Source organism: Strix uralensis, chromosome 4 (assembly GCF_047716275.1).
Source record: "Strix uralensis isolate ZFMK-TIS-50842 chromosome 4, bStrUra1, whole genome shotgun sequence".
Lineage (NCBI taxonomy): Eukaryota > Metazoa > Chordata > Aves > Strigiformes > Strigidae > Strix > Strix uralensis.
The window spans coordinates 70,132,934-70,154,790 of NC_133975.1; the positions used below are offsets into that span (position 1 = coordinate 70,132,934).

At 37.0% G+C, this 21,857-nt stretch overlaps 1 protein-coding gene and 1 long non-coding RNA gene across 2 annotated transcripts in view; one reads left to right on the forward strand and one right to left on the reverse strand.

Moving 5' to 3' along the window:
- The window catches only part of LOC141942946 (uncharacterized), an 80,560-nt gene extending 73,345 nt beyond the window's left edge, over positions 1-7,215 (reverse strand). The window contains exon 1 of the long non-coding RNA XR_012628784.1: positions 7,113-7,215. This is a non-coding gene — a long non-coding RNA (uncharacterized LOC141942946). The remainder of the gene's footprint in view (positions 1-7,112) is intronic.
- Positions 1,311-21,220, forward strand: MYOZ2 (myozenin 2). Its single transcript, XM_074867221.1, has 6 exons — positions 1,311-1,469; positions 2,020-2,123; positions 7,523-7,692; positions 10,903-11,032; positions 12,788-12,971; positions 20,788-21,220. Exons 2-6 carry the CDS (start codon positions 2,048-2,050, stop codon positions 21,017-21,019), a joined length of 792 nt encoding a protein of 263 aa, XP_074723322.1. The 5' UTR covers positions 1,311-1,469; positions 2,020-2,047; the 3' UTR covers positions 21,020-21,220.
- Positions 21,221-21,857: the final 637 nt, after the last annotated feature.

Genomic DNA, 21,857 nt, shown 5'->3' on the forward strand with positions numbered 1-21,857 from the left:
GAACCCTTGACAGACTCTTCTGCAATCCCACTTCACAGCTTGGTGGTGAACCACTGAGAACCATCTTGGCCTTTAGTTGAAGAGATAAGATTCAACCAAGACTTTGACCATTCTTGCTGGTACTGTCAAAAGTGGCTGATGCAAGCACAAAAACTAGAAAAGAATTACCAGTGAGTAACAGCAGCAGGTAAATTCTGATAGCGAGGATTAAACTGTACATGTTTTGGGGCAGAGATGTCTAGGATCTCAGACAAATGTTTTGCAAAGCTAAGCCTGGGAATAGAAAGCCTGAGGAAAAAATAATGCAATTTTTTTGTTGGACAGGCAGACTTTTAGGACATTGCATCAGGCGCATACATTTTCTGTGTCTCAGAGTGCTTCTTGCTTGAAAGGTTATGCACATTGTGTTGGTATATTTTATTATTTTCCAGATTCCATTTACAGTCAGAATTCCTTTCTCCTGCCATATCAGGATTCAAGAAATTTTCTGATCAAACCTCCAACCCAAACAAGATCATAATTTTCCATATGAAAAAGAAACTTCTAGAATAAACCCAAATCCAAATCAGAAGTACAAAAACTTCATCTTGCTTTTATTGCCCCATAATTCAGATAGCTGCATTCAGACAGGAGAGTAAGGGGGGAATGTTTCCTTCTGCCACTGTTTCTTTCTGTTCTTTCTGAAGTTGGTTGCTGTTGTGAAATATCTGTGCTCTACATATCACAAATTTCTTTGATAAACTGATGCAACAGTATCCTGGAATGCTGAATATTACTAAGCTTCAAATTACTGCAGGTTTCTGTTCCTAAGAAAATTAAGAGATTTTGAGTAACAGTTTGTGAGGTGTGTGCTTGTTGAACAATTACTCCCTACCACATATACTACTGAAAAATTTCTCATTTCTTTTTCAGGACAGACTTTGTATATCAGCCATCTGCCACTGACTTTAGCCATCAGCTACTATTGAAGCATGGTTTCATCTTTCACTAAAGGATTAGCCCATGCCATTCTCATCTGATATAGTCTTGCCCATCCATATATTTAACACCTTATTTTTAAATGTCTCTTTCCTGGTTATAACACAGAGATTATTATTCTCAGAGGTGATGAGGAGATGATCTCTACAAGTATGAGGGGAGCATTCCATTAAATCTTCCAATAAGCTCTGAAAGGGATATAAACTCTCTTTGTTGTGGGTGCAGTTGAATCTTTTCTGTTCTCTTCTTTCGCCAGGAAGATATGAGTGGCTGGAGGGTTGATTCTATATATAACTAGTTGATGTCAGCTGGATGCCAATCCCTTTGAAGAGGATCAGCCCCCAGTTTGTCTCGGTACTAGGTACCATGCAGATCCAAGCACAAGGGTAGAAACCATCCTGGACCAGGCAGGTCATCCCCATACATAACTAACTCCTGAAGCTTCAACTAAAGGGTTGAGATCGCTTTTTTCTGCACATCAAAACAGTAGGGTAAGTGTATTGTTTCCTGAAATATTTTGACATTGTCTGTCGTACAAACTGTCATATAAAGGACATGTATGTAACCTCTTGACTCTGCAATTAAAAATACGTTTATTTTTTTACTTAGTCAGAAATGCTCTTTCTTAAAGATGCCAGAGCGTCTCATTTAGTTCCTAAAATTATTTATTAGATTAAGAAATGTAACATTTCTGAAATCATAAACAAAGATGTAATTAAAATATTAGCTATGAATTTACATCTTTTAATATAATGTGTAGATGTGAGAAGGCCTAGACCACTGACACTGACTTTGCTACAGAATTTATGTAGCCAACTCAAAAGTCCATTCCTTTGAATCTTCTATCCATCAGAACGTGTCCTAGCACCTGTCTGCAAGCAAGAACTGCCAGTGCATTTTGCACAATTAAAACTGCAGTATTTCTAAATCAGAAATAACAAAATTCACTATTCAGCCATTCTAAACAGGCTACTAGAAATTAAAGTTGGCTGAAATGTGCGAGCTGGCTAAACAATGTAAAAATGTGTTGTTTTTTTTCAGCAAGGAAAAATCGTGTCAGAAAATCACAATGTTATCACATTCTGCCATGGTCAAAGAGAGGAAACAACAAGCATCAGCCATTATGGATGAAATACACAGAAATGGTATAGCGCTGAACCCAGCTTACTGTATATGCAATGTCCTCTAGCCCTCCCTAATATATTTTTTAATTGAGTTTAACTCTCTTACAGCTTTGTCTCTGGGTGTTTTGCCATAAATAATCTTGTGGGAGTATCATGCCTATGGTAACTAATCCTTTTGTAGTTGCCTCTTTTCATTTGAAAGCTATTTTCAGATGAACAACTGCTGTGGAGGAATGAAGTAATCTAACAGCTGATGTACATTCTGCTAGGATAGCCTTTCAGAATATTATTTGGGGTTAATAACATGACTTCATTCCATTTTAAAAGGCTATCATCTAAGAAATCATCTGTATCCTCTTTTTTTTTGCTCTGTTTCATTCTGCTTTTTTACATGAATGATAAAAAATTTTGAAAAAAATGTTTACATCTCTGTTCCTTCCTCTCAAACTTTATCTTTGTAACTAACAAATTTTACTAGCATTTGGCAATTCTCTCTAATGCACAGCCACCAATTAACCTTATATGAAGAAATTTTACTTTTCTGTTGTTGCACCAATGAAAATGCAGCCACTTATAAGAAGTTAGTTTGATTTTTCTAAAACAGGTTCTTAAAATTATGCTTTTAGTGTGACACCTTAAGAAGCAATTAACTCCCTTGGGAATACAAATCTGCTTGGCTTTCATTAGGTATGTGCTGGATTCTTTTGGAGATCCTTTCAATCCTCCCCATGAAGATTTTTTTGCCATCTACATAAAAGATCAATTTTTTAAAAGTGATAAACACCCCACAAGCCTCACTAAAAAACCAGGGAGCTCCATTAATATTTAGAATTTATGGAAATTATACCACTCACGTAGGATAAAACACTGAACATTAAATTCCAGTATTGAAAATCTTTCTTGTGGACTTTTGCTCCAAAGAATTTGGGGATGGTTTCTGTACTCACTCACTGACCATTGTGATTACATGAAGAATAGGACAAGAGACATAAGATTTTTAGAAAAAGAAGCTACGGGTTTCAGTGTCTGGTCCTAGCCCTTCTGATATTTCCATAGTTTTTTTCTGCAATTTCTATTCCTAAGCAAATACCTCCTTCCTCTTTCCATTCCCCACTGAACACACACCTAAGCCTGAAAGCCAGTCTGCCCTTACGGATTTCATTACAACTCCCTTTTTTTTTTTTTTTTTTGTATTATAAACCCAAGTACTATATGTGCCTGAAACAGCCTGTAAACTCTTCAGGGGAAAAAAAAAAAAAAAAGTCTTTCATATGTTTGTTTGGAATCAGGCATTTCACATGGTAAATGTTGCTGTTATTCATAGCAATACTAATAAATCTACCATACAGTCCTTGAAATCATTGGCATTATTGGATAATCTGTGCTGATGCTTGGCATTTGCCTCACATAATCTGTCCTTTTTATTATTTATGTATTACCAGATTTGCTGTCAAGTTTAGGTTCATACACATAGATATGACATCTTATCCTACAAGATATGCTGTGATATGTGGCCACTGAAGGCAATATTAACTCTTTAAGTGTACATTCTATTTCTGCATCTTCTTTGGACGCCTGGGATATTTAAATGTTAAAAAAATATGAAATTCCATGAAATGGGTGTGATAAGAGTCTGAAATTTGTAACTGTACAAACTCAGTGAAACCAGTTACGAAACAGAAGGATAACCAAAGCTGTAATCACACAAAGTATATGCTAGTTCTCTGGGACCAAATCTGAACAATTCTTGGAAAAATCAAGGAGAAATCTGGTTTTTAAATGGCTATATTCAGCTCTATTAATTTTTGACATTTTATTTTTCCCCTAATTGTTAATTAGCTTAACAAGCTTAACCTGAGATCTGGAAGGTGAACTGCTGTGTTTCTGGGTTTTGCATCAGTATTAGTAATGATGGTCCTGCACCTGGTAATTACGTAAAAATTAAATGTACTGTTTCAGCCAGTCTCACAGACCTATGCAACTCTCCACTGTTAACAGAGGTAAACAGTAATAGAAGATTCTGTAATGCAAGACCAGTTGCTTCGAATGACACACAGAAAGCATACCTACCGCATTTTTATTTTGCCCCCTTTTTATTATAATGCTTTCAGGTAAACAGTGAATCTCAAATTCCTTGTTAAAAGATAGCAGAAACAGTTATTGGTAAGATAGAAAATCAGCCAAGTTTTTACCTGTCTCTCAAAATAACCAATGTCCAGGCAAGACTGGTAATGACTGAAAGCCCACATCTCCTGTTGGCTTGTGGGACATGACTTTGTGTTTTAGAAAAGTTCGACAAATCATAAAATGCTGCAGGAATAGACACTAACTGTAAATCCTCGTATGGTCTCAGAGGAGAGATTGTAGTAGCAGATCAGCACGTGGATATAGAGGCCCCCTCCCAACTCCTTGGTTTTCCACTGGCAGACTTGGACTCATCATAACATTTCTAAGGCTACTTGGTAGAGATGAACATGTGTGTAAATACATATGTTTACAGAAACCCTTGGAGTTCATCAGGTTAGCCTTCAATTATGTCTCATGCCCAGTTCTATATACTACTTCTTAAATGCGTTCGTCAGTAGCTACAAGATTAACTATCTTTCATGATAGTTAAAAAAATCTTATTTCTGATATTACAGCAAACATACTATCTAATATTCATATTAAAAATTATAATCCAGATTAAAGTATTTAGAAGATTGTAAACTGGAGGATTAATGGGGGATTAAGCAGTGAATGCAGGAGGAACTATATAAATCATATTTAAATACAGTCTGTTATGATTTTAAGCACAGAACAGGAAGGACTCGGCAGGAACAAATTAAGTAATGAAGCTAAAAAATTAAGATTAGGATTAAACTATGAATTAAACTTCTAATATTAATTTAAAATGTCCATTTATGACATTGCTGTTCTCTTTCTATCATCCTCTAAATGTCCTCCCTTTCTCATTTTTCATCACCTTTTCTGCACTGACGCTGACACAATCCCTAGACACATCATAAACCTAGACAGATGATTAGATTTTAGTTGGCGAGGGATTCAAATGAACTTCACACTTATGTTTTTGGGACGCTGCCTGGATACACAATAGTACACAACTGTGGGTTACAAAGTACCTTGGAGCCTTCAGTTAACATTAACAAGAACAGTACGTATGTAAGGGAACAGCAAGGCCCAAAATAGATAATATCCAGCATGTCCCAGAAGAATACTGAGTGGTTTGGACAGAGATCTGCAATCACCTTGGCACCCCAGGGACTGAGGAAGTACATACTACCCACCCTGTGTACAAAGAAGAAAGATTTTTCTACATGAAAATGTTGCTGACTGGAAGGGCAAATTTCTTACTCCTTACTAATATAAAACCATCCAACAGTCCATACCCCTGCAGTAATCTTGAGAAATGATAAAATCAAAATATGACCTGCAGGTCTAAATTTCAGGCCACAGGCCAATAACCAGTGCACTTAACCACAGAGCCAAAAAACCACCACTACCTCTCACTGATATGGCTACATTGGGCAAGCTGAGTCATTTTCTTCCATGTTAAGAACTCCCTGTTTTGTAGTTACCTCTTCAATAACAGGAGACTGTTAGGATTCTTTGCGCTTATTATTTTTAAAGCAGAAGTGTGTGTTCCAGCTCACCATACAGTTAGCTTGCTCTTGCTCCAGTTAAATCTATTGCAAACATTCAGTTAAAATCAGTATGAACAGAAGTGAATCAACAGTGATGCACTCCAGGGCCCACACACTTGTTTGATTTATTACATGGAAAACTCTTGTCTATACAGCTTCAGCTAAATATTTAACATACCTGCATCAATTGAGTTTTCCTAAATGTCAGCAAATCACATTGTATTTCCAATATACAGTTACTAGAAAACATATGCCATGTTGAACATGCCATTTACTCAAAATGAAATCCTGCATATGCAATATTAACTTTGACATTAGGTACCTTCTGCAGTTAATTAATTTGTAATCTTAATTTTAAACTGGGCTTCCTATGTGCTTACTCTGGAAGCAAGACATAGTGTTTTACATATAACTTGCTTTCATTTTTTTAATGCATTAAAATATATGTCAAAGTTCAGAATTTTAAATCCTGTAGACCATAAGAATACATGAAGAATAGAATGTCTTATTAAATAACAGAATGTGACCGAATAAGTGGATCAAAGAAGCATTCTAGACCATTCATATAATCCTCAAAGCACACTGCATCTTCCTATTTTCTTCCTGAAGTTTATGAACAACTGAGAAGAACAATTTCAATAAAATGATAAATATTAAAGTGGTAATAGGAATTATTCTCTTTAAAATTCTGTTTTTAACAATGTGATCCAATTATGTTACATTTGTTAAATTCTACAACCTTCTAAGCATAAACAAAATAGTAGAAAATAGTTTGTTCAGCGTTGGAGTTACTGTATTCTAAGGTTTAAGTTTTATCTATAGGTTGAGGACGTCTAGTAAGAGAGTTCAGCCACTAAGCAACAGCTTGTTCATTGCCACCAGCATCCCAGTTTCCAGAATATTACCATGAAGATGACCAGTAGAGTTTCTGATATTCAGATTTCTCCATTTATGGTCCCAATTGATCTCCCCTTCCCCTGCTTATGCATTTTCATTTCCGAATCCCTCAGGAGGTCACTAAAGACAAAGAAGGAATTTCTCCCAAGTGGTGAATAAAGTAATATTGCATCTAGTAATTCAGTCCCCTCGTAGAATTGAGAAGAAAATGTTCTAAACATACCAATTCCTTGAAGTATGTTGTAATTCTTTGTTAGGGCTCTCATTTTCAACACCTTGAGCTTTATTTTGAAAGCGTCTTCAAAACTAGTTTAAAAATACTTCTTAACAGAGACTTTCTAATGCAAACTTGTCTTAAAATTACAAAGCATGCCCTGGATTTCAAAAGCAAGCAGAATATTAAAGAATAATTGAAAAGAAAATGTTTATAAGCATTAAGAAGCTGGTAGGTATGTTTAAAAGGGGTTACCTGCTCATCTATCCAATGCAGGACACAAAAATTTAACTGAAGGTTTGATGTGGGAATCCTGGGGTCAGATGGAATTTTGTTCCTGGTTTCAGCAGAAGCCATTTTTTACTAGTCTGCTATTAAGATAGTGCGCAGGACATTATAGACCTGATTTTGATAACAGCTGAATGTCATTCAACTGAAGTAAATTTGGAGCTTGAGATGCTTAGCACCATCGAAAAAACAGGTTTGTGGTGTTCAATACTCTGCTCCAAAATTTTGGAAGAATGATTAATTTCACTAACACCATATGAAGCTATGCTATGTGTTAGATAGGTGTGCATTAACATGTTGTTGGATTTCAGGTGTAGAGTATGCAATATCAGACATTTAAGAAAAACAGGGGTATGTATTTATCCATTGTATTGCAGTCTCACCCAGCTTAAACCTTGGAAAAAAGGTCAGCACCCCCAGAGATATCATGGTAGAGGAGCTGTCGACACTCAGCAACAGAGGTGCAAGACTCTTCAAGAGACGTCAGCGGAGATCTGACAAATACACATACGAAAATTATCATTATGTAGCAAACAAGCCAAGAAATGTGAGTATTTTGAATATGAAACACAGTGAGACTAGCCTGGGTTCCCTTGGTGCTCATGATACACATTGTGCATGACTTGTTTGTAGTTTCAGAAAGAACAAAAGCAAAATCCTGTACTAGAATGAGGCTAACATGAAGTGAGTCATTTGTATTTTATTGAACTCCTATAGACAAAGAAAAAATCTGAAAGTCTTAATACTTAAGGACATCAGATTCAAATCATTCTCATTCAAACCTGATTCAGGTCAACAGTGATCAGAGTTCTTATTCTGTAAGAACTGGCTCATTGTTAACTATAGTTAATGTGAAAATTAACTAGTCAATGATATTCAAAACATTGGAAGAAATAAGATCCTGTTTCATGCAACCAATAAGTATTTTTATTAAAATAGGTTGCTGGTCTCAATGTGGTTCCCAGGCAGCAAAATGACCCACAACTGGCACTAATACACTTCTGGCCTGCCTGTCTCAACAGGGAGAAAAAGGATGGAGCTTGTCACTGGAAGACAATTATTCTTTGAACTAGTCCTTCAGGAATTGGGTTAAAGCATTATTGATACCCTGGGAATCCTCATGGCAGAAAATAAATGCACCCAGTGTTTGTCTTATCTGTGGCCTTTGCAAAATATTTGAATCTTTTGCTTAACCTCTGAAAACAGGGACAACATTCATAAACTTTACCTAACTCTCTGCTGTGCTGCAAGGTTTAATTATTTGAACATGAATACTCTATGCCCAGTCTAATACAGCACGCAAGCAGTCACTCTAATTCCAGTACTGTATTAAATTCTGCTGCTCAGTTACACATATGCACCTCCGCTGATTTCAGATACAAAGGTACGTGACTAAAGCAGAATTTGTTCCAGTACTTTTAAGCTGCTTTGAAGATGAAAAGAAAAATGTGCTACAAAAGTTAATTATTATTAATTAACGTAGGAAATAGTTCTTGTAGAACAGCAATTCTCTTTCCCTGAAGCTTTTACAACTAATCATTGCACAGGTGGTGCTATCATTGTGTTAGCATCCAACTCCTACAGAATCCATACAGACTCAATTCTTCTTTAATCTTCACTTGTGATAAGAAAAATAGTAACTATATGTAATGTATTATGATAAAATCTAAAGTTTGTACCGGTACAAATAGGAAACAATTAATTTATTAATCAGAACAGCAAAGCACTAAAGGGTTTACTCATATTATGACTAAAGAAAATACACACACACTTGCAAATTAATAAAAAACAAGAAAATTAATGCAACTTGTTGATTCTATGGAAACTTTTTGTCTAGTTGCATCTCATAATGAGGCTTTGGCAGCAGACAATAAAAGACATTTGCAATTTACCGTTGTCCATGCTAACCAACATGCTGAGGGATCTCACAGCAGTCAGAGAGGCAATTATTGGAACTGAATTCAGCATTTATGAGAGCTTAAATCTCTAAACTATTTTTGTTTCCTTCTTGAAGAAGGAATTCTCTATGCTTTGTTGACTGTAAAGGTCACTTGCAATTCTGTGGCCTTTACATTTCTCACACAAAAAAATTAACTTTACTCATGAAGAGAAGTATGTCTTAATATCTCGTGTCATAGAAGAAAAAATTTAACGTTTCTTTTTTTATGGTGCAGATATTTCAAACTTATTTCATCACTCAACAGAAATTAAATTACATGGGGATCAAATGGGATCATGTTTAGTTTTGATAAATCTGCTTTTTAAAAATAAATCTGCACAAAAGAAATCCCATATAAAAACTCAGAATAGCTCTACTGAACACCCAAAACTTCTATTATTTAGAAGCCCATCTGTGAATACTGTGGCCCCAATTTCTCTCTCTTCTGAGTATTAGAAGCTACACAGATAAATTCTGAGCACAACGCCATCAATCTCATCAGAATTTCTGTATCCCGTTCCACACTTTTGCTACAAAGTCTGATGGATCAGTTTCCCTCTAGTCCACTTGTTCTCACAAAAACACACAGATTACACATTCTGTACAGACAGTACGACAGTCTGACATGTGAAAAAGTGATGCCCCTGGTTTCCGTTCCCTTCCCTTAAATGCCTATTTAGCCACTACTGGTGTTGTCTTCATCATCTTTATGATTCTGCCGGCCAAAATTAATCTTTCTAACATACTTCAGGATGGCTAGAAAACATTCTACCTTGATCTTTTTTTGTTTCAATTTTAAACAAGTATTATTTGTTTGCTGTCCTACTTTAAGAAACTCTTACTCTAAACCAGTCTATATTTAAATTGCTTTTAGCCTATGTGTCATAGCTAAAATAAGATACTGACTTCTTATGAGACTCTAATTCTATATTTATGCAACAATGATTAAGTCTTTGAATGTTTCCTTAGAACCGATGACCCAATAGGAGGGTGCAAAATGGCAGCATATCATGAATCTCCAGAAAGTGACCTGTACTGAAGTTATTTCTATTACAAATAAATGAAAAGAAAATCCCAAACAAAAGCACTTCAGCAAATGCAGTGGATTTTCAACTGATATGGGAAGAGATGCTTTGAAGAATCAGTGCTTTGAAATTCAAATGGCTCAAATTTGCCAGATTTCTTGATTCTTTGGGTAGCAAGGGTGCTCTGTCTGGCACATAACAGCTTCTAGTGTCTAGTGGTCCAGCTGACACATTTTATGGACCCCTGTGTCAAAGTGACCAAATCTACTCTTGTGAACCACACAGCCCACATGCACAGGTCGATTTTGTAGTGATTGGTGTAAGCAGCAGACAGGATGAACTCTCTTCGTAGGCTGCATATCAATATTTAAATATCCCAAACTTAGGAAAAGGTCAGACAACTCAGCTGGATGGTTTTACGGCTTTAGGAGTCTTGCTGACCTGGCTCACATCATCTCCAATCTTTTCAATAAAGCATTCACACACCTGTAATACATTTTAAATTGTGCTGGGCTATCATTCTTAACACTGAAAACTTATTCATGTTTGCTTACATAGCCAATGTTAAGAGAGTTGTGAAACTGTTTCATCTCCTGGCTAACAGTCAGAAAATCCTGGGGAGTGCTATCTAGCACACAGTGCACCCAACAGCAGGAGAGTATGCCTTCGGATAGTATACCCTGGGTCTCATATCTGGGCTGTAAATTGGAGTATCACTCCAACCCTCAACAGGAAAGCACTGAGGCTTTTTTTGCCTGTGCTGTCAATGATATTTACTTCTATTTGAATGCAGCGTGGAGAGCCCATACAGAGTGTTAAAATGGACGGCCTCAGTGTGGAAGGAATTCCCCAGCATGCCCCATTGACACCTCCTAATACACCCGATCCCCGGAGCCCACCACATCCTGACAACATTGCCCCAGGTAATATATGAGTTTAGAGACACTAAATATATTTAGCTCTTGTTTCACAGCAGAGGAAGGACCTCTTTATAAAACAGTATCTTCAACAAGAATTTGTTAATGGACTTACTAGTGGAAATTGATAAATTTGAGACAGATAACTAATCAGAATCTCCCACAGAAATGTAAAGCAGTGGTCTTCAGTTGCTTCTGTTAATTTTTAAAGATTTGATATGCCTTTTGTATTACTTCTCCCTAAACTGAAAACATACATTAATATCAAGAGAGACTGCTCCCATATTTACTGGTCTTACAAACACTGAGAAACAGATCCTCAGATTTAAAAACAGATTAATATAGTGATTTTTCTTTGCCAAACCTTTGTTTCTAATATGCAACATACTGGTCCACAGTCTGAAGGTTATCCATTGCAGTTTAACTACCCATAAATGTAAATCTGAAGTCACTGTAAGTTTTGCTAGAAACCTTTACAGAGGAGTAACTCAAAAAGAAATTTGCCTCTGGCTGCATAAACTGTTCTTTTTTAAGTCCATAAATGTGAGGGTACTGTTGTCTTTATTTAAAGCAGTGAGGTACAAGAAGGCCTTATTTTGAATTCTTTAAAGACTAGAGAAGGCTAATTTGTTTTAATTAATTTATTCAGTGATATAGCCCTTCTTCCTGTTTATGAATTATCCATGAGCAGACCGTGGTTCTTACAAATTCACTCTTTGTTCAGAATTACTCAATGCATGTTTTGTGCAGACCTTTTCCAGCCTATGTAAACTAGGTCAATGCTACCCTGTTTGTGACTGCTAAGACTCTGTGCATCCATTGGTCAAATACAATGCAAACAGAGGTAATTTCCATTGCTAAGACATGATAGAAATCTTCAAGCCTTTCATTAGGCAAAAAAGGTCTGGCAAAAGGAGCAGATATTAAACCACGGGGATTTTTTTAAGCTTATAGAAGGAAACAGCACTAATTTAAAGAGCTAGATATAGTGAGAGGGTAAAAGGGTAGATTTCCCTTGTTTTTCAAATAAATAGTATAACTCATATAATTGGATAATCACTTGCTGGTTTGAGTTCTTCAAATTGTACATTAAGATCTGGCTTCTCCCCGCCCCCCCTACTTATTCCTGCCATATAGTACTTGGCTTTAGAAGAAGTCACACTGAATATGGAATTTATTTAGTAAAATTCTGATCAGAGTCTGATCCTCAGATGATTATGCAGAGAAAACAACTGATTCTTCACTTTTCATATGATGAAAAGGGCCAGAGAACCAAGTAGGTAGGACATTTTAAAGCATCTAAGGCACAGGCAAAGACAAAAACTCCACTATAATAGCTGTGATCCTAACTCCTTTTAATACTTTTGGAAAATATCACCCAAAGACTATAGAATTATGTTAGTTTTAACCACAAGGCTGTTTTTTAAAATATTTTTGTTAATTCAGACCAAGGCTGTGTAGCTATAGTCTAGTCTGTTTTCAAACAAATACTTATTATAATAGAAACAAATTTATATAAAACTAAAATAAACTTAGCCTCAAAAGAGGGTGGAATACTCTGGAGCAGTTATCTAAAAGGCTACAAATTCCCCCTGACAGCTTTCTGTTTCTGTGTAGCCTTGGCCAGGTGACTTGATCCTATTGTTCATTTTACCTAACCATGAAATGATGGTATGTTACTTCCTAGTTATGTAGGATGGTGGTAAGGAAGCAGAAAACACAAAGTATTATTATTACGGTTTTGCCTTGATCACCTTGCAGGATATTCTGGACCACTGAAAGAAATTCCTCCTGAAAAGTTCAACACTACTTCTGTGCCAAAGTATTATCAGTCTCCCTGGATAGAAGCCATTAGGGATGATCCAGAGCTGCTGGAAGCTTTATATCCTAAACTTTTTAAACCTGAAGCAAAGCCAGAACTGCCTGACTACAGGAGCTTTAACAGGTAATTCTGAATGGACACTGAATTTTACAGTGCAGAGAAAAATTACTAGGAAATGAAACATTTCCACCAGCTGTAAAAAACCTACCACCTGTGTTTGCAAGTATATACATAAATACGAATATGCACACAGATTACAAACTGCAAACAAGAGCATTAGGAGGAAACTAGTGTCTCTCTAAAGTATGGACCCAAAATTAAGTTGTAGAACAAAGAATATAGGATGAATTGTTGAAAATATTGAAAGAAAGAAAGAATCAGAATCCAGTGTACTCAATAAATGGGAAACATGGGATATAGCAATGCTTCAAACTCCTTTCAGTATTTCTGCTGTTGACTTCAGTAGGTACAAGATTGTAAGATCTATCAGGGAAACTCAGTCAAAACTTTGTTTGTAAGCTGTATAATGCAAACCACTCCTTTATTTTTTTAAAATATAACTCACATGGCTTGTTTTTTTACAATGAACTATTCCTCAACCAGTCCCTCACACCAAATAGTTAGAAGATTGCATATTTTATTGCATTTAACATTTTCTGTATCTTCAACAGCCTTTGAGAACAAATTAATAGATAAAACATTACAAGCAGACTTAAAAAACATTTAAAGTAGAACGGGATCTGAGAGTGACGTTATTTACATAGTAACTAGTATACTAAGGCTTTCAGTAGAACTTCTAGATATATGGACAATATTGGTTAAACTATTTTGAAAGTTTTAAAACACATTCTTACTTCCCTCTTTTGCTTTCATTCATACCATTCACATTACCACTCACATTATCTTTATTTATTGACATTATGGACAGTTTTTGTCTAAATAACCCCCGCTGAGTTCCTGAAAGCTGACCCAAACCAAAACCCTTCCCCAAAATGCCAGATAGCAATCTACTGAAAAAGAAAATGCTCATGGCAATATAAACTTAGAGAAAAATACAACAAACATCAGTTGTGTTCCTGCTGTCAAGGTGGGCCTCAACTATGAGTGCAAGGACTTAAAAATTACACAATTCAACATCAAAACTAGCACTGCAGACACTACGCTAATTCTGATTTCCTAACAGCAATATACATTGCCATGTTAATAATTAAGTCTGTGTGGCACACTCTTCTCAGCAGACAAAATAGCAAATACAAGTCAGAGAGATATGTCACAGCTGCTAACACTGGAACAGTAACGGCACAGTTTATGTACTATGGTTATTGCAACTGAAAAAGAAAACCCAACAACAAACCAACAAAAAAATGCCAAAGATACATATGCATGGGATAGAGACAGAATCAGTTCTCCCTCTCACAAAAGAGATTCTCAGTCCAGCATGTGAGTTGTTACTGTGAAAGACAGGATCAGACAGGGCACAGAGGACTCATTAGTAAGGATATGTGTCTTGAGATGGTATCTGATGGCTTCTTTGTGGACTTTTAGCTGCTCTGTGGTCCTGTATTTTGTTAGTTGTCCTCTACAACACTAACTATTCGGATTTCTTTCTATGGGGATTTTCTCTGAGTATGACATAGCAGAACTGTGGGTCACCACAGTCAGAATTTCTTGAACATACACATTCATATAAAGGAACAGTCAATAATCTCCCTTGTAACTGCCATAAATCCAGGTCCAGACTGTGAAATTGGTAAATTCAAAACACAAGGCATACAAATATAATCCACCACAACATTCCTTCTCAAGAAAAAATCCACATCCAGAAGAAAATAAAAGGATGCCTGGTGGACCTAAAAAGTTGTTACATACAGTACACTCAGATTTATGTTTTCTAGAAAGGAGTAGATCCAAAAAGCAATTGAGAATTTGCAGAATTGAAATTTAAGACACTAGGCTCTTGGAGAGGATTTTACAGCCATGACTTGTATCAAGCCTTGTATCCTGGCTTGCATCAGAAATAGCGTGGCCAGCAGGGACAGGGAAGTGATCTTGCCCCTGTACTCGGCACTGGTGAGGCCGCACCTCAATTCCTGTGTTCAGTTTTGGGCCCCTCACTACAAAAAGGACATTGAATTACTCGAGCGTGTCCAGAGAAGGGCAACGAAGCTGGTGAAGGGTCTGGAGCACATGTCGTACGAGGAGCGGCTGAGGGAACTGGGGTTGTTTAGTCTGGAGAAGAGGAGGCTGAGGGGAGACCTCACTGCCCTCTACAACTACCTGAAAGGAGGTTGCAGAGAGCTGGGGATGAGCCTCTTTAACCAAGTAAGAAGTGATATGACAAGAGGTAATGGCCTCAAGTTGCATCAGGGAAGGTTTAGACTAGATATTAGGAAATATTTCTTCACAGAACGGGTTGTTAGGCGTTGGAATGGGCTGCCCAGGGCAGTGGTGGAGTCCCCATCCCTGGAGGTGTTCAAGAGGTGGGTTGACATAGCACTGAGGGATATGGTGTAGTTGGGAACTGTCAGTGCTAGGTTAATGGTTAGACTAGATGATCTTCAAGGTCCTTTCCAACCTAGATGATTCTGTGATTCTGTGACTTAGGTGTCTACACTCCTAAAAAATGCACAGGAGAGTTGGGTGTCTGATTATGGGCTTTAAAACAGACAGCACACTGCATGCCAAGCTAATCAACAGAAAACATTACAGAGAAGGCTAAATGTGACTGAAATTTCTCTTTGCGAAGGGCATCAGCACCTAATTCTGTCGGCCTATCTTCAGGTCAGGACTAGATTAAGGTCTTCCTTTCCAAAAACAGATCAGGGGTCACATGCAGTCTTTTAAAATTTGTATAGACAATAAGGTTAACTTCTTTGGAAAGAGCATTTTCCTAGAATGTGACCAGCCTGGATTTATTTCTACATGAATGTCAAACCCTGAGGAGAGGTATAACAACTTGGTTTCTGGCTCTTCCATGGAAGATGTTGGAATACTCTTCCCTTATTAAGACCTGTGCCATTGTACAGAAAATAATAAACTTCTCTGGACTAGAGGGAGTAAGCATCTTTCTCTAGCTGAACAATTAAGAAACTCACTTGGGGAAAGAGAAACCTGAGCCTACACCTGAGTTCCCAGATCTTTCAATGCACTATCTTTAATGACCGCCTACAGTAAACTAAACAGATTTAGGAGCAGAAAACAGGATCTACACTTCTCGGCTACCAGTTGTGTGGCCTGATGTCTAGGCTAAGAGTCATACTCTGTCTAATCCAAGTGATTTTTTATTTCTGGGTAGCATTTTTGCTGGAGTACTATCTGTGAGCAGTGAGGCTCACTCTTACAAAGGGATGCCCTCAGACTGAAGGGAATACAAATCTCTTGGAGAACATCTCTGGTCACAGACACGCTATTTGACACAGAAGTTCAACACTAACAGACATGGATTTTGAGTGAAAGTGCCTTGATGTGCTATTTTGCTCAAAGCTTGCTGCAGTAGCATATTATGTGTATTTAGGCACAATGTTATTAATTAGAGAATCACATATGAGCTTTGGTGTAAGATAGGTGCAGCTGCCAGTATAGCTAAGATAAAGGCAGATCTGAGCATTTGTATAAGGAAAACACTAGGCATCTCAGGAATTTAGCAACCTATGGGCTTTGTGCGTGAGATGAGATATCTTTTTGGACTTCTGTGTCTAGATCCTACTAAGTCATTTTGTGTATCTAGGTCAAAGCACCCTTGACCTCTTTAATTGCAGTCGTGGACAGAAAGAAAATGATACTGTATTAAACAATTAAAGTGCGATATAACGGCACCATTTTGTTATCAGTGAGGGTATCAATGAAGGCTTTCTATCATGCTTCATTACTCAATAAAGTGCCATTATGTTTTCCTGCAAAACACTGGTACAGTCATCATTAGTCAGGTGGGGTGTGGTTAACAGTAAGTGTGATGCATAGGACTCCCAAAGGAAACAGGCCTGAGATTCTTCCCAGTTCATTCAGTGGTGTCTCTTAAAATGACACTCAGATTTTACAGGTCATATTCAGGTTCCTTTCAGCTTTCTTTGTTACACAACAAACTGTAAAAACACCACAACTTTAGCAGCTAGGCACATCTGATGTGTTGGAACAGACGCACACATGCATGACTATTCAGTACTAAACAGCATTCAGATTTTTTTTTTCCACTGCCAGCAATGAAGAGGCAACTCTGGACCCTGTAGCAGTGCAATTTTTATACTAGTAGCAGAATCACAACAAGGAATTCATAGAGGTATTAGGTGGGGTCTCGTATGCATTTTATGCTGCAGGGATCCTGCAATGCTGGCAGGTCAATGAAGGAAGAAGTGGCGGCAGCAAATGTCAAGCACATTTGCCTTCTGAGGCAGGGCTTTCTGTGAGACAGCCAGGAATGGTTTAAGAGCACATAGCACTAGACGGAGTGCATGGTCAGAGAAACTGGGTTCTGAGGATCTCTGAATAGATTGTTTAGACCAAGCTATCCTTCCTCCTCCTGGATGAAAATGAATCTGTGTTAGCAGAGAAATGTTGCAGAACAGAGCCATGCCATCTGATTTCTCATAGAAATTAATTCTTATTAGGATTGAAGAACTATTCACTGGTGAAAAATTTTCTTGCCTCTTCTACCAGTATGGAAGCACTTAGTAATCATCTGTGGGAAAGTCAGTGTGAATCTACATTTGTTGAGGAGTTTGTAGTATTAGTTAAACCAGTACCTTTATTCTATCTGCTTTCTTGGAGCTGGATAAAATGTCAAAGGTAAGATTATGACTAACATATAAAGCACTACATCTCACTCACATAAGACGAGCAAGTCTGACTAGTTCTGCCTCTCCTACCGGATAAATTCTTGCTCAGCTTTCTCAATTCCCAAAGACTACTGTTTCAAAACCACTACGGGAATCTAGTCCATCTGGACTGGGCTCTGTTTTTATTGATTAATGGATTCTGAACTCCATTGTAAAAATGCTGAGATTCAGAGCCTCAAAGGAATTTTGGGTGCTAACTTGAAGTCATGTGAGATTAGTGGAAGCCGGGTGTTTAGCCAGTTTCTTAGCACCTAAATACCTCTGGGAAACTGGCATTAGCTCTTGCGCTAAGCTACCATGAAGCTCTGAGCATTTTGCAAGCTCAGGTTCTTTGCTCCTGTGTCCCCTTTTTGTACAGAATAAGCAATAAGCAGAATGTTCTAAGAATGACAGTCCCATTTTAAAATCTGAAATTCACATTTTTTGTAATTACGTAATTGAAGTTGCTAATGCAATACAGTCAAAACATTTCTTCAGACTTTCCCAAATAATCAACTACAAGTAGTCTCCTATGTTGAGACAATATAATGTTCAATAAGACTGTAGGAAAAAAAAAAAAAGAAGCCTTGCTAAAACAACAGCTAAAAATAAATGTGGTTGTGACTGATATTGTTAAATCATGCACCTACTTTTTAGGAATATGCAAAGTGAATATTAAACAACTTCTTACACTTCCTGGTGCCACCTCCTACAGCTCTGAACCAGCAATTCCACCCTTATTATGAGCAATGACTAATGGAATTTTTTACACATGAGTTTTAGGCTTCTATACAATGAATCAGAACTCAAGTGATACAGTTGATGTGCACACAACACAGGTCATTGCAACACCATGCTGTCAGACAAGTTATTGCTCACAAAAACGTACTGCTGCTGTAAAGGAAAATTAACATCTATTAGCCAATTACTGTACTCTCCTTTATGTCGATCATCATGTGCTTCTGCCTCGCATGCAGGAATGCATAATCCTCTGAGGCCAGACTTTGTATAGGAACTACATGGGGTTTTTTTCCCACAAAAGATATTTGTGTCTCCATAAAATGCCCTCTGGTTTCTGTTACCTACAAAAATATGCTGTATTTAAAACCCAAAAATACTGCAAAGAGGAAGTTTTACACTTTAGAATTGTTTTGCATTTTATACAGCTATTATTGTTCTGTTCATATTGATTATACCTTTAAATTACATATTGATGAGAATTAAATATTACAACAATGTGAGAATGTGTATCTTAATTAGAGCAGCAATTAAAACAATCTTTATTATCCTGAAAGATGTAGATCACTACATTCACTCTGTGACAATTACCTAGCAATTATTTTTAATCAGTATCATACGGTATCCAATTTGACATTGTGACCTAGAAGACAGTTTCACAAGAAAAGCTTGATACCACAGGCACTTTGTATAAAGAATTTCTTTTGACCTCCAGAGAGTTTAATGCCCGGACTGGCTGCTGCTGCAAAATCTTGTCTTATCTTCATTTGAAAAACAGTTTTAGAGCTTAATCCAAAGAAGCACTCTTCTCTCAGTAAGTGTGCATACCCAGAACTTTCATGATTTTTTATATTTTACAAGATCGACCCTTTGGAGTTAACACCATCCTCTCCAACAAATGCTGCTTGTAATGAAATTCAGTGAATTATCTGTGTAATGACACAACACTACCATTTCGTTTAGGTCACAGATTCATTTTTCTCAATTAATTTTGTGTGTGTGTGTGTGTACTTAATTCTCTCTGAGTTCTGTTTTATCTATAGTTATATTGCTGAAAATCCTAGTCAGATCTTCAAATGATCTCTTCTAGTTTCTGATGGTATTAATTTCTCTTGGCTTCTGTTATAACACCTGGAGCCACTGGAACTACAGACCAGCATATCTGTTGTTTTGTATTAAACACACAAAACTACCAAGGCTGGTTAAATTCCATTTCAACAAAAATTCACTTTTACATGCCACTATGTATCTAGCTTTGCAGAAATCAGGTGCTCATGTGTAGCTTAAAAATCTGACACTCTTTAACTGACCAGAATATATCCCAGCACAGTTATGCAGCTGATCAAAATGCAGAGCACATAAAATAGTCTGTTTGGTCACGTTTGCTTATACAAAGGAGTCTGGAAAAAGTGACAGAAAAACTCAAGGGTTATTTTTTTCAGCCTAGAAACCTGCAAATACAGAAGAATCATGGGAGGTGTTTGGAAATACTGTTGTTTTAAAATATTTGCAAATGTATGTAACAGTTCCTGCTTAGTATTTCTTATCTTTTAGATTCTCCGGCTTATCGCCCGAGGGAACATTTACATTTAAATAACATGAAAAATACTGGCTGAAGACTAAGGACCAATTTCAGCCAGTGTTTCAAGGTTCAGTTACATAAACATTTTCTTCAGAAACAAAGCCAGTGTAAGAAGTCCTCACCCATTCCCCTCCTTTCCAGAGCCTGTTGTCTTTGGCTGTTCCTTTCTGCTTCACATTATGCTTTACTGCCTCCTCACTTGTATTGCTACAATTGTTTGAGTGTAATGATATAAACCAGATTGCTGAAATAATTTGGATTTTAAAATGCTCCTTTGTTTTGAAGGGTCTTTAACCCAGATCACATAAGTGATCCAAGTTTATAGCACAACCTACATACATTCTAACTGGTACAACAATATGGTGCTGAAATATTGTGTTGTGAGAGGAACAAGCAACTGGGGATAGGAGAAAATGGGGTGAGAACTTCCTAAACTAATTACCTGATAGAGAGAATGTGTTGAACTATGTTTTCAGACTTATCAACTCATCACCAACAAAGTGAGTTTAGTAACTGTGACTCACCAATGACAAGGTTTTCTTGCAACATCTTTTTCCCTTGGCTTTTCCGTCCATTTGAATTTTGAAGAAGGCTGAAGGCTTTATCTAAGGGAAAATAAATGGAATCTTAAAGAGAATTTGCCAGAAAAACAATCAGAATACTTTTCCCAAAAGCTTGAAAAAGTAAACAAGAAACTGTACTAAATCTGTATCATTAAAATAGCTTCTGTTATTTTCAGCTCCCAGGAGGAAAAGAAAACAGGTATTTTTAAAATCACATTCTACTTTTATTTCTCTAATATCTACAGAGTTGCCACTCCCTTTGGTGGTTTTGAGAGAGCATCAAAGCTGGTTAAATTCAAAGTACCAGATTTTAATCTACTGATGCTAAACGACCCCAGATTCATGATCCTTGCAAACCCTCTTGCTACCAGAAGATCCTTCAATAGGACTCCTAAAGGATGGACGTCCGAGAATATTCCTGTAGTATTCATTCAGCCATCGGATTCCAACACTGTTCCAGAAACAGAGGATCTGTGAGAGAAGCTGCACTCTACATCGTACAAAATGCTGAAAGCTGCACATCCATGTATTTTTTGGTCCAAACATTACAAAAGGCTACTGACAAAATTTTTCCTTGGCATCTGGAGTATAAGTAATAATGTCTGATGCAGTGTCTCTTTTCTGGCACACAGTTTCATCTGTAGACGTAATATAAATAAAGTAACTTGGCAAAGGTGACTGAGATATTTTCTGTTTGTGTTTACATGTTCTTCTTTTACTTTCTAAAATCTTTGTCATTTAAAAACAAGTGTACTAAGAAAAAAAAAAAGTGACACTACTATCAAGGGATTTGATTTGATATGTATGCTGATTATGGTAAGCCAACCGAGCAATATCACAACAGTGCACTCAGTGCACTCCAAGTACTGCCTGTTCAAGATAAGCTCTGACAATTCAACCCTTTTCCCAACCCCACTTTCAGCCAAAATTAAGAATTTTGTCATTACTTCAGTGACCGCAAGTTTAGGCCATTTTCCTCAATTATGGATGTCAATATCCATGTCACCTGGATTTGTTTACAGAAAATGCCGTAAATTTGGCAATGACAAAGATGACATAGTGGTATGAACAAGTACAGAGGTATTTCCTGGGTAAGTCTAGAATGTTTGTGTTAATCATAACTAAAAGCCCACCAATGACTGATTATGTCAAACATACGAAATTAGTATCACTGAGCTATGTTACCACAAATGCTTTTGTTACTAGAAAGAAATTTCACAGACCTTTTCCCCTACACCCATAGTATACGCCAGGACTGAAAAGCATATGAGTTTTCTTGGTCTTGATATGCTGGCAAGCTCTGACACTTTAGAAA

Excerpts from the sequence above, each read along its gene's own strand:
- MYOZ2 (XM_074867221.1), top strand. The coding sequence starts at position 2,048 with ATGTTATCACATTCTGCCATGGTCAAAGAGAGGAAACAACAAGCATCA. Across the intron at positions 11,033-12,787 it reads TCCTGACAACATTGCCCCAG|GATATTCTGGACCACTGAAA; the intron begins GTAATATATGAG and ends ATCACCTTGCAG. Across the intron at positions 12,972-20,787 it reads GACTACAGGAGCTTTAACAG|AGTTGCCACTCCCTTTGGTG; the intron begins GTAATTCTGAAT and ends TAATATCTACAG.